Source organism: Talpa europaea (assembly GCF_964194135.1).
Source record: "Talpa europaea genome assembly, chromosome: 5".
NCBI lineage: Eukaryota > Metazoa > Chordata > Mammalia > Eulipotyphla > Talpidae > Talpa > Talpa europaea.
In genome coordinates, this window is record NC_140071.1 from 89,433,546 (window position 1) to 89,450,647 (window position 17,102).

General features: G+C 41.1%; 1 protein-coding gene across 1 annotated transcript in view; it reads right to left on the reverse strand.

Moving 5' to 3' along the window:
- PKD2 (polycystin 2, transient receptor potential cation channel) overlaps window positions 1–13,795 on the reverse strand; it is a gene marked incomplete at both ends in the record, with an annotated part of 48,241 nt that extends 34,446 nt beyond the window's left edge. Inside the window, 2 exons of the mRNA XM_084233628.1 lie at window positions 5,774–5,887; window positions 13,195–13,795. Coding sequence (XP_084089754.1) covers window positions 5,774–5,887; window positions 13,195–13,795 — 715 coding nt within the window. The remainder of the gene's footprint in view (window positions 1–5,773; window positions 5,888–13,194) is intronic.
- Between the last annotated feature and the right edge of the window lie 3,307 nt (window positions 13,796–17,102).

Sequence of the window (17,102 nt, forward strand, 5' to 3'; positions counted from 1 at the left end):
AATGCATTTAAGAGCAGGGGCTAAATATGCTTTTAATTAATTACTGAAGAGTCAAATGAATGAGTAAATGAGTAATCCAGGAATGAGACAATGAAGGTTAAACTAGGAAAACATTAAAATATGAAAGAAGAGAGACTTGCGAGGCACCAGAAAGGAAGTCTTTGGTGGAGTAGGAGGGTGCGGAAAAGCACGAGAATGGCCCCAGGCTGGACGAGGCAGTCATATGGGTGATGAAGGACGTGAGTGAGGCAAACTCGGATGGGTTTAGGATTGTTAAGGATGAAGTGCCTAAGCGACGCATCACTGGAGATGTGGCAGAAATTGTCTGAAGCTTTGTTCTTAATGGCAGAGATCTGGAGGAGCTTGGAAGTCCCCAGTAGACAAGGAGTAGCTGAAGCGTGTCTGTGGAAAGGAGCTAAAGAATAAGCCAAAGATCCGATCATGTTTTCCGGAACAATTTTCGGAAAGAAGAAAACTAAGAAGTGTATAGAGCATAAGGAACATGGAAAGAGAGAGACACAGAAGCCAAAGAAGGTAGTTTCTAGAATGCTAAATGCCAGGAAATTCAAGAGAAAGGCTGCAAAAAGAGCCCACAGAAGCTGACAAGTAAGAGGGAAAGAGGTACTGGAGGAAGGCAGGCAAAAGGCACAAATTTACAATTATAAGATAAATAAATACTAGGGATGTAATGTATGATGTGCTGACTATGGATAACACAATTATATGGCATATAGGGATATTGTTAAGAAAGTACATGCAAAGAGATGGGGAATTTATTTTCCTTTTTTCTTTTCTTTTTATTGTATCCATGCGAGAAGCTGATGTTAGTTGTACCTGTCATGGTAAGCATTTTGCAAGACATGTAAAGCAAGCCACCATGCTGTGTGCCCTAACTTACACACTGGAGTGTGGATTATTTCTCAATGAAACAGAAAAAAAAATGAATTTAGCAATTAAGAGATTCCTAGTGCTCTGGGTAGGGGCCCTTCAGGAGGCAGAAGTGAGACCATGGAATAAATAAGAGAGATGAACTAAAGTTGTCTACAAAAACCCAATTATTTTAATTCAGTTTTGGTTAAGATTCAAAAAAAAATTGTAAGGAACAAGCTGGATGAAAATTTTTAAGGAACAATGGTTGTCAATCCAAGTCTTTTTTGCAAATGCCTATATTGATCCAACATTTCTTTTGGTGTTAAAAGGAAAAGATGATCAGTAATAATGAATAATAATTAGATGTTACCATGAAGACATAAAGAAAACTATGTACATGGAGTAAAGAGCCTGTTCAAAATTGTATTTATACATGAGTATGCATTTCTTGTCCTTGTAGTTTCTGTCCACTTCATCAGAGGACAAAGCTCTTTTCAGCCATAGTCAATCTTTCCTTACTTGCATGGGTCACAACCTGTTGTTGTAGGAAGCTACAGAGCTGTCAGATGCTTGCCCCTGGGAACTGAATGAACTCTCCCCAGTGTTAGGAATGACCTACTATTTCTGACTTCCCTGACTATTAACAAATGGATCTGTATAGACTCCCTTGCAAATAATGAAAACTGCTTTTGGGCTATCACTTGTGCGGGCTTTTTATAAATAAACCAAAGTATTCATGTCTGTTTTACAAAATTGAGATATAATTGACATATAACATTATGTAAGCTTATGGTGTATAACGTGATTTGTACTATTTTTTCCTTACTTTAGAATATAAGGCAGTCTCCTTCTTCCAGAGGCAAAGATATGTCCTGTCCTAGGACATATAATACTGTATTATAATCATTCTGTCCCCCTCTTCATTACTTCCTGGGATGTAGTGAGCTTACAGTTAAAGACTATACCACATCAATCAATTATATTTTCTACTTCATGAAATATGTATTCTATTCTGTAAGACATTTACTGAGATTTTAGTGTTTTTTTCAGTGATCTGTGGGTTAAAATATGTTTAGATACTTATCTTTTATGATATTTCTCCTAAGTATTCTTATAATTGTGTTCTGCCTTTCAATTTCAGCTATTTTTTTGATATATAGAAAATTTCTATAATGTTGACTCAATTAACTTTTCTTTGTGGTTTCTATTACCATGTTTAAACAGGGGGAAAAAGAGGCAAGTGCATTTTTTCATAGATTCACCAAAGACCTTTCTTAATCTTCTTCAAAGTTCTTCTATAATGCTATGCATTCCTTTCTTTAAATTCAAAGCATGAACAAACACAACAGAAATACCATTACTATCTGTAATAGAAATACCATTACTATCAGTAATAGTAATAGTAATCTGTAATATTACTATCTTAATAGTGGTGGTGCATTCACAGCAACCTTAGGTTTGAAAGTAAGAATAAATCCTAATTTACAGAGAAGTGGGATTACGCAACCCACATTATTTTTGTTCTCTTGGTTCAACAGACTTATATATACTATGTTTAGAAACATAGGGGGGCAGAGCGAATCATGGTTAGATGAAAAATAAACTTCTTGATGTGTACTTAGCGGCTCCATACAAATATCAGTTAGGACCTGCAGTCCTTAGAATACACTGATGAAATAATTTAGCCACAGTCAACAATATTTTACCCTTATAATATATGACAGACAGCATCTTAGAAGCTTTTCCTAAGAATGCATTATTCCTAATCCTTACAAAGTCCTTCAAAGTAAGTATTCGCAGATGAGGAAACCAAGTCTCAGAAGGTTAAAGGTTAAATAATTTGCTCAAGCTTACCTAGGGTGTAAGTGGTGGAGCTGGGATTTGAACCCAGGTGTCTGTGATGTAAAATATCGATACTTTTCCTAATTTTGTCACAATGCCTTTCAGAATCTTACCTACTTCCTAGCAGAAGTTTCCAATATGCAAGACAGAGGGCTGAAGACATTATCTCACCCACAGAGTAATAATTTGATACTATTGTTTATTTGATATTAATATTTCCAGCAAACTTTCAAAACTAATAATTAAAAAGATAATTTTTGAGTAACATGGAAAGGATTAATCTCTGGGAGCCAATAGGTTTTACTAGGAGGAAATCATGGCTGCTTATGCTCACTGCCTTGTTAATATGTTCAACAGCTGATGGAGCAGAAGAATGGTGGAGTTATTCAGATAGGCATTTGAAAAAGTCTTTCTTATTATCCTATTTTTGAACAGTCCAAGTTAGAGGATACTATAATTCAGTGAACTCCACCCAAAGAGCTTTGCTTAATGGACTGATTTCCCAGACCAATCCTTTTTGATTTATTAATTTACCAGGAATAAGGACATGGATGAAACCATTTCTGATGCTACTGTGAAGTTGATATGAATAGCTAATATATGAGATGAATGAATCTAGATCCAAGATAATAATATAATCAGCAGACCCTAATGATATGAAATTTAAGGACTTTACTATGCTCTAGAACAAAGTGCTCAAATATTAGCTGGGAGACACAGTCCTTTACAGTTAGGGTGTTTTTCTTTTCATTATCAAAAAAAAGCTACATGACTCTTTATTGACCACCAGCACCAGCACCAAGAGCTTTAGTTTTTGATAAAGAGACCAAGTAAATCACTTAAATTGGAACTCCTGCTCTGTCAAAGGCAGACTTTGATAATCTGAGAGGCTGCTGCAAGGGAAATTTTAGCATGTGTTGGAGGTTTGACCTTATGACTGCTAAGATCCCTTCTTATCCAGAGATTCTGAAAATAACACTACTATATAAAATATGTAGCTACTGATATAAGAAAAAAAATCACTGTGAAAAAGAGCAAAAACATAAAAATTCCAAAATAAACAAGAAAACACTAATTTGTCATATGATCTAAGAGCAGGTCTGCTAAAACTCCATATTCAGTTTACTGCTTGTCCTGGTTATCAAACTTCTCAGTGCATCTGAATATTCAGTTTCCTGGGTCACATCTTGGAGTCTCTGATTTGGTAAATCCGGGTAAACTATAATTAAAAAAAGCATTCTTGGGCCTGCCTGGTGGTGCAAGGGGTTAAATCTCAGCACTATCAAGCTACTGGCAGCCAAAGCAATTCCCTGTCCCCACTCCCAGGGAGCTAACACATAGCACTGGCAGACCTCTCCTGACCAGCCTGCTGCTCCCGTCCATAGTGTATTTCAGTAGGTCTGCCTGTTCTGCTCCCCACTCCATCTCTGGTGAATCCTCTCACCTCCCGCACCTTTGGCCTGTGCCCCAGCTCTTGTATGCATAAATAAATAAAAAAAAAATCTTTGAAACAAACACAACAACAACAAAAAGTTCTTGGTGATTCTGTCGTCAGGCAGTGTTGGGGTCCACCAAAATTCTAGGCTTGCTTATGGGGTACCTACATGTTGCATAAGAAACCTGTACGAATGCAATGGATTATTAGTAAGCAATCAAAAAAGATAAACTGTGCCATTTTGTCAACATGGATGGAGCTGAAAGGGATTATGCTAAGTGAAATAAGTCAGAAGGAAAAAGATAAAGATCAGATGGCTTCATTTATATGCAGAATATAGCGAAAGCAAAAACTAGCAAGCTGACCATAGCTCTGAGGCATACAACAGGGGAAGGAGAAGAGGGGTCAAAATAGGGGAGGGAAGAGCACAGGGACATGGTGATGGGTCACAGGTGCAGTGGTAGTGGGAGAACTACCTGAACTACACCTGAGGGGAGAAATCAAATACTGTATAAAAATTAACAATGATGTAAGAAAATAAATAAATAAATTTAATAATGCGAAGTGCTTGAAACAACAAAAATAATGATGATTCCAATCATTCTGCTAATGTATAAGGACATTGTAGTTTAATGTCTAAGCACTATTTCTATGCAGGGGACAAACTATACTTGGGTATTCTAAGCTCTAACAGTTTAGGAAATAAGAGATAAAAATATCATATCTCTTTTGCTTTGTGACTTTTCACAAAGTGAGTAGATCATTTTTAGCTTTTCAGCATTTCTGCCTAATTAACATATTTAAAAAAGCATAAGATATTCCTTCCGAAACAAGTAACAGAAAATTGTGGAAAATCAGTAAGGAAAAAAAAAATCAAGAAAATAAATGTGGCTCATACACACAGAATTTTTAGCTTAAACAACTTTTTTTTTTTTCTTATTTCCACTTGGTTTTGCTTTCCAGCATCCAAAACCCTTGGATTCATCCAAGGAATAAATCTATTGCCTGTGACTTCCAGGACTCTGCGACTACGTTCCTACGACTTGTTTCTGGTTAAAACCTCCCTTCCCTCCCAGAGGATGCAGGGAAGAAGAGATAAATTTCCTGTAGAGTAAAAGTCAGCTATTATTTAAGATTTGGAAGACATTATGACTTAGAATAAAGGCATATACTCAACATACTCCAATCCAAAAAAGGGGGAAATATACACCCATAAAACCAACAGTAGGTGACATTATTTGCATTTCCTGAAAGTTAAACTTGGAAATAATTTTTGCTGAAAATAATTCTTATGTAATCTTTACATTAGTTGATATAATAGTGACACTATATTTGTAAGAAATCTAATGCAAAAATCCTACATGCTTTCCTGGTATCTGGCAGGTTGCCACATGCATCTCAGTGGAAATGATTGTAAATGGTAGTGAACTTACTAATTAGATAATGCTGAGTTTTAATTAACATTTACCAGAGAAGAGAGTTTCACTGAATTCTAAGTTGGAATTGAAGAGTAAAGAGAACTGGATTAATCCTCCTGGTACATATATAATTCCTTTCAATTATGACTTTGACAGGTCCAATATTTTTCAAAACTTCACCGTTAGTGGAAGGAAATGGGCTACTTACAGATGCACAATACTATGAGAAAAAGGAGGTATGTGACCAGTTCCCGCAAAACACTTTGAAGGTATTTCTCCCGGTTAGTGCTGCTTTCCTGCATGAGCCTTGTTCCCCATAGACCTTTAAAATAAAATTGAAAAAGGAAGTCATTTTATTTAAAAAATCTTACAAATGGCAGAGACAACACATAATAATACAACCTTTGAGGGAGATTGCCCCATTGTTTTAAAGCACACTCTGAATGCAATTAAGAAATTGTTTTAGCAGGAATTCCTCTTATTAAAGAATACAGTGGGCTCTGATGGACCCCCAGATGTGCAAAACATAGGGTGATTATTGACCATTGTCTAAATCCCCAATCTCATTAGAAACATCTACCAAGTGAAAACTGAGAGACAACAGGAAATGAGAACAGCCTAAAGGAGATTAAGCGATCCTGTAGACATATCACCTCCTCCCACATGGAGGACACAACTATAAGTAGCCTATTCCTAAGCCCAAAGTACATGACATGACTGCATCATAAAGGATACCTTTAAAGCCACCCCTGATAAAAAGTACTGGTCTGAGCATCGTTTCAATATGGAAACATCTACCAACCTTCTAAGACATTGGCATAAACGTCTCTGCTCTATACATTCTTGTCTGTTGAGAAAAAGAATGTGACTGACTACGTGAACAAACTGAGCTTACCAAGTTTTTAAAATGTCAATCAGCGTATAATCTTTAAAACAACAATCAACTAACTTCTCCCTGAGAAAGAGTAAAATCAGCAACTATGTTCCTGTTCTGTATTTTAGCAGATGGAAAAAGTGCTGGGCCAGTGAAGATGACATAACCCTCTGTAAGCTTTCGGAAGAGCTCCTGCCCTTTTGGAGTTGCCAGTAGACAGACATGGTGGCGGTCCAAACCCCCATTATGAACAATGAGGTAAGATTACATTGTTACCTGGAAGAACCTTAACACATGCCAGGAGACCAATTTCTCGATCCTTCTGGGGGGGTAGGTCAGGTCCTGTATCGGTGGCAGCCAGCCTGCCCCATGAGCTGCCTAACTTTTATGCCACAGATTTAACTCTTTTCATCACTGGAACTCAAACAGCCACTAAGCCATAATCAAGTCACGCAGAGAAAAAGGAAAAAATGGTATATGTATTTTCAAAGCCTGATGATAACACATCAGTTGTATGCCTGAATTGGGGACTTCATTTCCTTTTCTTTTTCTCCCAAATTTCTTTTAGGAAAATCAGCATCTGAATTCAAAGACACTGTGTTACGCATCATGGGCTTCACCACACTGAAAGTGGAGCATAACTTATGACTAGGTTTGCTTCTGCCAAGATCTGGTAGTTGTCAGGGAATTACTCACGCAGAAGAAATGCAGCAGGCAGAATGTTTGTTCGCTGAAACTCTATCATATTAAAGAATTATTACAAATTTAGATGACATGGAAAATTACAACTCGGAATAACACAGAGGCAGCCAAATATTAGGCTCAGTAGCTTTGGACACAACCGCACCATTTCTTTGCACATATTACTTTTGGAGGCCAGGCCTAAAATATACACATAAGTAGAGATTGCTAGTCTTTACCATCTGGAAAGATTGCTGCCTTGCCTCATGTGGTCAGTGATTTCTCTCTTTGCCATGGTTTATAAACAATTACACTCTCAGGAACAGTCACGGTTCCCAATATTTACAAAGGACAGTACTTGACCTATATGTAGAAAAAACAAACTCCTATCAGATTTTATGCAGGCCCAGCTTGCCATGGACTACGGCAATTTAATTCTAGCCCCTGAATGAAACAGTTCAAATGGAAAGAAACAAGTTCTTATTTATATGTTTGCATACTACGCCTTTATTCAATTGTTTTCTAAATTATTCTATCTCTTCAAATATTTATTCCTTTAAAAATTTCATCGAATTTTCCCACTGGCTATATAGATAAGGTTTTAGGATACTGGGACTTCTTTACATTCTGACTGTAAGAAATAGCTTTCTCCATAAATAGAACATTCTCCCCATGTTCAGCAGAGCTGACAGTGCAAGAATAGTTCAGGACTGAGCTCACAAGAATGTCCCAGAGTGGCAGCATTCTTTAAAATCAACTTTTGTCTTTGCCACAGTTGTCCCCATCGTGCAAGGAGCACCTTTCTAGAAATCTGTGCATGTTCAATACTAAGGTCTCTCTCGCTGTTTGGGAGAATGTGGTCTGAGGGGAACACCCAACAACTATCCAACTTCCTCTGTGTTTAAGAGGGTGCTTAGTCAATGCCATAGACAAAATCAAATGCATCGTCAGAGTATTTGTCTGCACAGTGTTACTTATTAATGTGATACAGGAGACCCTGAGATGGCGAACACAACAGCAAAACACAAACAAAAATAACTGACTTTGAAGAAACCCAACTATTTTATGACAAATGAGTCAAAATGTTTTTATAATAGGTTTATAATAAAATAAGCTATTCTGCCACCATGCTTTTACTTTGGAAAATATTTTAAAAATCACAGAGAATGGTATAATGGTTTCCTATGTACCTATCACTCAGCTTCTATAATTATCAACTCTCTGTCAGCCTCAGTTCATCTAAACCTATACCCCCCTTCCTTCCCAATTATTTTGAAACAAATCTCAGCTATGAAATATTATATCATTTCACCTATAAAAATTTTAGTTCCATGGTAAAAAGGTTAGGTGGATCTTGGGCCTCACCCTAACCCTGTCCTATCAGATACACCCCATTCCAGTGACTTACTGATGGTGACATGGTGCCATGTGGTGTTTAGAACAAAAGATCTATCTTGGTAGGTATACAGGCTCTGACGTCTCACCTAATGTCACAAGGCTCTATTCCCTCACCTGAAAATGGGATACCAGTACTTCTTTGTGGGGCAGCTCTGAGTATTAGCAATGTTACATTAAAGCACTTCAGAGTGGTTGGAAGGTCCTATCTACAGCTTCAGAAACAAGTTCAAGTCTGTGAAATGTTCCACATCTGAAAGTCCATATGGATTTTGGTCTTTATACCTAGTTGGTCCAGGTTTCAGAATGAAGTAAAGACTCAAATCCACGTGGACTTTCAGTTGGTTGTGAACAGCCTGACCCATTTCTCTGTGCATTTCTGTCATGAAAGAACCTGGTTTTTTGCTCAGACATAGGTGGGCCTTTTAAGAAGATGAATACAATCTTTCCTAATATTTATTTGAATTGTAGGGACACCTTTAGAAAGGGAAGTGACTTTTTACAACTACTGGTTCACCTTCTACAGAACATGGTCACCACCTGATATGGTATTGACTCCTGAATCTCGAATGCACAGTCAGCCCTCTCCTGAGGTGTAGACGAGCAAATGCCACAGCTAACAGCCAGCCCACTTGCACACTCCACATGCAGTTCACATCCACATGCCCCCAAGTCAGATTTTTTTCTTTTTCTTTCTTTCTCTAAAACCCATTCCCCTCTTTGGGTTGATGGTATCAAGCCATTGGGGTTTCATCCCAGAACAGCATGTCCACATTTGCCACTTTATCTCCCTGCTACTGCAGCTCTCAGGCCTTGCTGGCAGCCCTGTCACTGCTCCCTCTTCAGTTAGCCCTCTCCTGACTCAGTCTCCCAGAAACCAGGTTAACCCTCTTCACCCATTCTCTAAATTCCTCCTCAGATTGGTCTGTGATCATATCAGCCCCCGCACTGCGGACCCCACAGGCTTTGTCTACAGTACGAAGTACCAATAGGCTACAGGTTTGCTTACTCCTCTGCTGTTTTCCTTCCTCAAATTCCCTCCTCCTCCATCAAAATTTTACTCAGGTTTCACTGCCACTGGCCTCTCCAGATAGGACTTTTACCTTCCTTTGTTCCATTCTTCCCATACTTTGGACCTAGCATTGAATTATTTACTAACACTTCCGTTTACCCTACTAAACTGAGTTCCTTGAGAGCCAGAACGCTGTATTATCTATCAATGCGTCCCTAGGACTGACCACAAAGAAGACTCTGAATAAACGTTTGTTGACTGCACAATATCTATTATTAGCATGTTCTTATCACAAACCAGAACACCAATCACTTATCAAAAAAATACCCACAACAGTGAAAATACAAAATCTCACTGGTTCAAATTATAGTGTAATTTGATGTAATTGAGTGAGGGAAAGTTACAATAGTCAAAGGTGGAAACAAGCCAAGTGTTCATGAGCAGATGAGCAGATGAGCAATACATACAATGGAATGTCACTTAGTTATTGAAAGAAATGAAGTTCAGATGCATGCCACCACATGGATAAACCTTGAAAACATTATACTAAGTGAAATAAGCCAGACATGAAAGGACAAATACACATGATTCCACTAATAAAAAGTCCCCAGAAATTCAGAAAGTAGAATGCAGGTGACCAGGGAAGGGGGAAGGAACAATGGGAGTTACTGTTTAGTAGAAGGAGTTTCTATTTGGTATGATGAAAATGTTCTAGAAACACACAGTGATGGTACTACAGAGTGAATGGGAAGGAAGGAGTTTAATTTTTTATAGCAGTTTTGTTCAACCTCATCAATATATTCAGTATTTTATGATTTTTACAGGGGAAAAAAAGCGCACCTGTCTAAAATAACAAACACAAAATGACTTCAAGCTGATATATCCATAAACACATTTAACTTTTGAAAATTTAGAAAATATGATGACTCATTTAAAGGGTCAGATTTTATCTTTGCATTACAAAGATTTGCTATAAAAAAAAAAGTAAATAGGATTGTTGCTGTAACCTCTAAGTTTGGGGCAGTCTTTAAATCTTTTAGCCTCCTTTGCTTCCTTTGGTCCAGGCCTTCATTACCTCTTCACTGTCTGCCTCCTCCCTGGTCCTCCTGCCTCCTTGTCTTCCCTGCAAGCTTTCCTGTGTGCTGACATTGCCTGCCTCATCATTTCTTTCAGCATCTTCTGCTGTTGCTCAAATACTTTCAACTGTTTACTCATAGTTAGGGATAAATTCTTTTTGGGGGAGCAAGAGGGCAAATTCTTAACTCCATGATTATACACAGTGCTTTCCACAACCAGATCTCCAATATTTCTTTTTTATGTCTTTCTTTTTTTTTTTTAAGATTTATTTATTTATTTATTTATTTATTTATTTTTATTTATACACGCACTGGGTACAGTCAGAAGTGCGGGAGGGTGAGAGAATTCACCAGAGCCAGAGCGGGGAGCAGAGCAGGCAGAAGGACGGAAGTACACTACTGAGGGGAGCAGCGGGCGGCCCTTTATGTCTTACTTCTGCTAAGAAGAGAGACCTACCTACTGGCCAAGGAGCAAAAAAAAAAATGATCATTTGTTATTCATCTTGCATTCATGTCATTAAACAACAGCATAGAGCCATGGAAGCTTTGGGGATTAGGTTCAACTCTTCCATTTCATAAAGGAACTGAGGAAATTTGAGTGACTATAAAGTGACCAAAGTGGGACACCTCCAGGGAGGTTCTTGACTACTCCAAACTTCATTCACCTTGCCTTGTCTTTAGAAATTGCAAGTTTCTTTCTGTCCTAATCCCAGGTCTCCACAAATATAATACATACAAAATTTTTGTCATTGTTATCCCAGGAGAGAAAGGTAATCAAAACTCATGTATAGCTTTTATTTTGTTTTTCTGGAGTTCTGTCCATAGGAGAATGATGTGTTATTTATTTACTTTTGTAGTGCCTAGCAGAGTGCTACATTAATAGTTGGTGCTAAGTATTTAATAGATGTCACATATCAATTATATTTCTTCATAAAAATATAACTGAAATTAATTGAAATTTATTCTGAAATTTTCCATAATAAAGATTTTCCTGAGTCTGCTCTCCTGTTAAAATTATTCCCTGCAAATTTTCTTTCAAAGACATAAACTTGCATATACTCACATATTAAAATGAATATTTCATTATAATTCAGAGTTTATTCAAAGGTTAAGTGCTATAAAAAGCTTATACTGAGTTGAAAGGGTCACGTGACTTACCATTATTGATTAACTTATAAGCAACTTCTCTCTCACTTCAGTGAATATTTTTAAAAACACATTTGAAACAATGTAAAATAATGAATAATCTGCTTTAATTAATTTCTGAGTGTGCAAAGTATTACTGTTTTACTAATCTACTTACATAGGTCATTCTTTGTACCTTACCATGCCCTGAATCAAATTAACTATAGAAACTCCTTACCTAAGAATACCAAAATGTATACTTTTTAAATAATCGACTTAATTTATATTTATGAAGCACTCACATCAAGCAGACTTGTTGTACACCTTACATATCTTATTTAATTTTCCCCAGTCAAGGACTAGTTATCATTATTACCTCTTTAAAAATGTAAGTGCAAAAATTGGGAATCAAAGAGATTAAATTGCTGAAGGTCATATGGCCAATGTGTGGTAGGACTGGGATTTGAGTATAGGCCTAAGTCTATGCAAAGACTAAACACACCTGGGTTTTGTGTGCAAGATTTTCAAATCTGTCAGAAAAGAGACAGGAAGGGAAACTTTCAGAACTGAGAATGGAAACTGTTAAATGTGAGATTAAACTAATTAGGATGCTAAGAGCAATGCAACACTTTTCAAAGGATGCCGCTGACCAAACTTCACAAAAATAGGAACCCATCTGCTCTTGGGAAATTCGTATCCTCTTAAGAAGCAGTGGCAAATTGGAAAATTCCTTTCCTGCCATTTGGAGAGTTAGGTGCACTGAACTCTGACACATTCAGTGCCCTCACTATGTTGTTGAAATTTCAAAAAACATTCATTCAGTTACTTAAAAACATACTTCTAATTTTTAAAAACAATGTTCTTCTTCCTTACAAGTATTTCAGAAAAATGCCTCTAATTAGAAACGGCCAAGTAACTATTTTCAAAGATATGATTTTATTCTACTCGTGGGTTCTCAACATCTGCCTTCCCCAAACAACCACACACACCAAAACATCAATGACAACCCAATGATACTCCTCCCCAAACTGGGATGCCCCGTACTGTTCCCCTTGGCAAGGGAACTAGAACTGAATTCCCGTTTTGATTCAGTGAAATTATCAAATAGGCAGTTACAACCAACATTAGCTATATGAAAACATTCTCCCACCCCCCCTTACAGGGAAAAAAAAAATTCCAGATGTTCCCCTTTTGCGCTAACACGGCTTTCAGTTATTTCCAGAAGTAAAAGCACTGGGGGCCGTACCTTCTTTTAGAAGGTCTAAAACTAATTTGCACCCACCAGGGCGTAGAGAGTACCGGAACTAGAGCCGAATTAGCAGAGCGGGGAACACTCCTGCAGGGAAGGCGGGACGCGCAGGCAGATGCGAGGCGGACCCCGGAAAGCAGCCCGCTGGGGGCGAGGGCTCCGGGGGGTGCCCGCCCGTCTGCGTTGGAGCCGCAGCCCGGGCGACGCGCGCTCTTACCTCGCAGCCCGCGAACCAGCCTCTCCGCCCAGGCCACCCGGGGCGGCTGCCCGTCCAGGGAGAGGTGGCGATGCAGCGGGTCCCCGCCGCCCGCCGGGCTGGGGCTCGCGTGGCCCTGGTCCTCGCGCCGGCGCCGCCTCCCGCTCGGGTGGCCCGTGCCGGGGTAGCCCCCCAGACCCCGGCTCCGGGCGCCCGCGGAGCTCACGGCCGAGGAGGCGGCCGACCTCCGGCTGCCAGGGCGCCACTCCACGTCCATCTCCACCACCATCCCCCCTTCTTCGCCCTCCACCTCCTCTTCATCCTCCTCCTCCTCGGCCTCGAAGCCGGGGTTGTCCCGGCTCCACGCCTGCCGCGAGCACGACGAGAGCGGGGGCGACGGGGAGGCCGAGGCTCCGGCCGGAGGGTCCCGCGCGGCCGCCTGCCGGATTCGCTCCATCTCGATCTCCAGGCCCCTCGGCTCGCGGAGGCCGCCCGGGGCGGCGACGCCGGCGCCCAGCGCCGCGCCGCCCGCCATCAGCCGGCCGGGGCCCGCCGCTCGGGGCGCCGGCAGCCGCGTCGCGTCCCCGGGCTGCTGCGGCTGCACCCGGCTCGAGTGGACCATCGCGGTCACTGGCGCCCGGCGCGCCCTCGCCCCGCGCCGCGCTCGGCGCTGCCCGCCGCAGGAGCCATGTTCTTTTCTTCCCGGGGCCCGCCGCCTCCTGCTCCCCGCCCCCGACCTCCCCGCAGCCCCGCGTCCCTCGCCCGCCCCCTCGGCCCGCCTCCCCCTCGCCGCGCCGCGCCCAGCGCTCGGGGCGCGCAGCCGGGGGAGGCGCGAGGAAGTCGCCCCCGCGGCCGGCGCGCTCGTACGCGGCGCCCGGGCCGGCGTTCCAAGCCGAGCCGGAGCCCGGGCGCGGGCGCCCACATTCCATTCGGGTGGAAGGGCCGGGACAGGCAGGGAGTCGCTGACCCGCCCGTCGGCCCGCGGAGAAAGGGCTCCCGGAGGAGTCCCCGCTGCGCGACCCTGCGGCAACCGCGCGGCTGGGGGCTGTGTGGAGCGCCGCTGCTTCTGCCTCGGTTTATCCAAGTGCCGGAGAGGGAGAAAGATCGACACGGTCAGCTAGAAACTCTTTTGTGGGATGATGTGAAGTAGCGAAGTCCAGCCCGAGCTGGCCGCTAGCAGGAGCAAAGGAATCTTTTTTATATTTGAAAACCACTAACAAACTACTAACGCAGCTTGGCCTTTGACAACACTCCTTTCCCTGATTCTGCTCTTTTGGGATGGTGTCCTCAGTGTTTGGTTGGCTCTTCTTCTCAAACATTGTGGCGACCCCAAAGATTTGGCCCGGGAACTCTCAGACCGCGGGCGCTCCCTGACTGAGCACGTCCCCTCCTCTCCACGTCCCTGCCAGGGCCAGCTCTGGCTTCAAGAGTAATACGTCAGTCTCCACATCTCTCACCTTTATTCCCACTCCTTGAAAGACATCTAACTGCAATGGTCTCAAACGAAACCTATCCAAATTAAATTCTTTATCTTTCCCCCATGCCTTTTAAGTCCCTGCACCTCCTGTAGACCAACCCCCCATCAAGATTTGCAGCTTCCCTGTCCTCCTAACTCCACAAGCTGCACTTCTTCACCATACTCTTCTCTACCTCGCCTTCTCAAACCTTGTTACTTCTCCGCAGATGTCTCTGATAGGACTTCTGTCTCTCATTCGAGTTGCCTATGATTTAGTCCCTCCTTTTGTAAGGACACCAGTCCTATGGGATTACTGCTTGCACTGATGGCATCTTTTTAACCGAATTACACCCGGAAAGCCCCTATTTCTAAATACAGTCACAGTCTGAGGTACTGAGGGTTAGGACTAAACTCCGAGGGGAACACAATCCAGCCATAAAAACTCCTAATCTAGTTTTCTAGCCTGGTCTCCCATCCTGCACATCCACCTGAGCAGTACCCTTTGTTAGTTCACTTTGCTCTCGGCATTGTTGCTTGTATTTAGATGAGTGGCTACCAGTGACCTAATCCTTCAGTGTCTTAGGGATCCCTGTCCTTCACTTTACTGTGGGTTTCTCAAAGGAAGAAGGGCTGGTGGGTCTGAAGCACAGGCCCTGGCTCATGCTAAATATCAATTCATTCAGAAGATTCACTAAACTAAGAGCTGGATATGTGGAGTAAAGGATGACACACAGCACATGCCCTCAAGATAGACAGACAAATAAATTAGGAATAACTGTTTTGGGTCAAGTTTGTGATACCAGTTGCCAGAGGAACTTCTAAAGATGCACATGTCCTCTGTAGCAGTAGCAGCCTGCATCCTCAAAAAATTCTTAATAGACACACACCAGTGGAGAGCCAGACCTGAAAAGAAAACACAGAACCTGAACCAAAGACTCTGCTGGAGAACTCTAGTGTCATGTTTTAAAAACATCAAACAACTAGTGGTGTCACTTGTACTTAAAATACAGACCCAAGGTCCTCACTCCAATCTCATCTATTCAGAAACTCCTGGGATTTAGCCCCAATATTATGAATTCTGAGGTTGCTGAGCACTTTCTAAGTTTCAGAAGATCAGTATGTTGCATATGGAAGGGATTTTGTGAAACCTTTGCCTCATATTTTGATTGCCTCATTATCACTGGTGATGCCATTATCTGGAATCCCAAATAATGAGTTAGAAGAAACACCAGTGGCCCTTGAATCAGATTTACTCTTTGACATTTTCAGTAGTTTGCTAATTCTGAACCCTAAGTTTTACTCTTCCCAGCTGTGTGACCTTGGCAAGTCTCTTTACTACATTGTGTCTATAAAAATCGGACTAATTACTGTTCATCTCATAGCATGGTTCTGAGAATTAGGTGAGTTAATGCATGCAGGACCTTTGGAACATTCTCTGCATGTGGTAATACTCCATGCTAGCATAGAGGATTCCATGACCAACACTTGAGTGCTTACCATGTTCTGGGGACAACACTAGGAGAGGGAATAATCATGCATGGATGAAAAGCCTGCCTATTATAGAGCTTGCATGTCCCTAGCATATATTAAGGGAATGAACAAATCTAGTTAGTTGTCATCATTTTAATCAGTTAGACCTTGACTGAGACTGGTCTTTCTTAACTATTTTAACTTTTACATGCCACTATTTCTCCTCTGGCGTACATCCACATGAAACCATAATACTTACTGTTCAAAATGCTGTTTTCAGTTTGTGATATCTATTACCCAAAGATGTTTTGGTGTTTCATAGCTCAAGGTTTAAAAGACAAATTACTCTTTAGGTTTTTTTTTTTTTTTTCATTTCTTGTTTTTGTTCTTCTTTCTTTGTTAATATGTCTCCAGCCCACAGACTTAAGGAAGATTCTATTGAATGAAAAAGCAATAATAAGATCAAGTAATAACAGAATAAACACATTTATTTAGTTGCTGTTTGTAGAGTTTAAATTTTGTGTTTTTACTAGTTATAGTAACATTGCCATTTTTAGTTATAATATACAAAACAAAACACTATTTTTTTCTTTTTTTAAAAAGATTTGTTTATGTATGCATACAAGAACTGGGGTACAGGCCAGAGGTGCGGGAGGTGAGAGGATTCACCAGAGACAGAGTGGGGAACAGACCAGGCAGATTGACTGAAATAAACTGCTGAGGGGAGCAGCGGGCAAGTCAGGAGAGTTCTGCTGTACCATGTGGGTTGCTCCCTGGCGGGGGATCCAACTTGCGCTGCAGTAGCTGCGTATTTCTTCATAGGTTGCATCTCAACCCCTTGCCCCACCAGGAAGGCCCACAAAACACTATTTAGATGATCCTTCAGGGGGTTATAATTTGTTGAAGAGATACATACTCTGATTCTAAATAACAGTAGAAAGGAGAATGCAATTTAATATCGAGTCAGTAAGGAAGACTCTCAGTGCAAGAGAGGATACAGAAG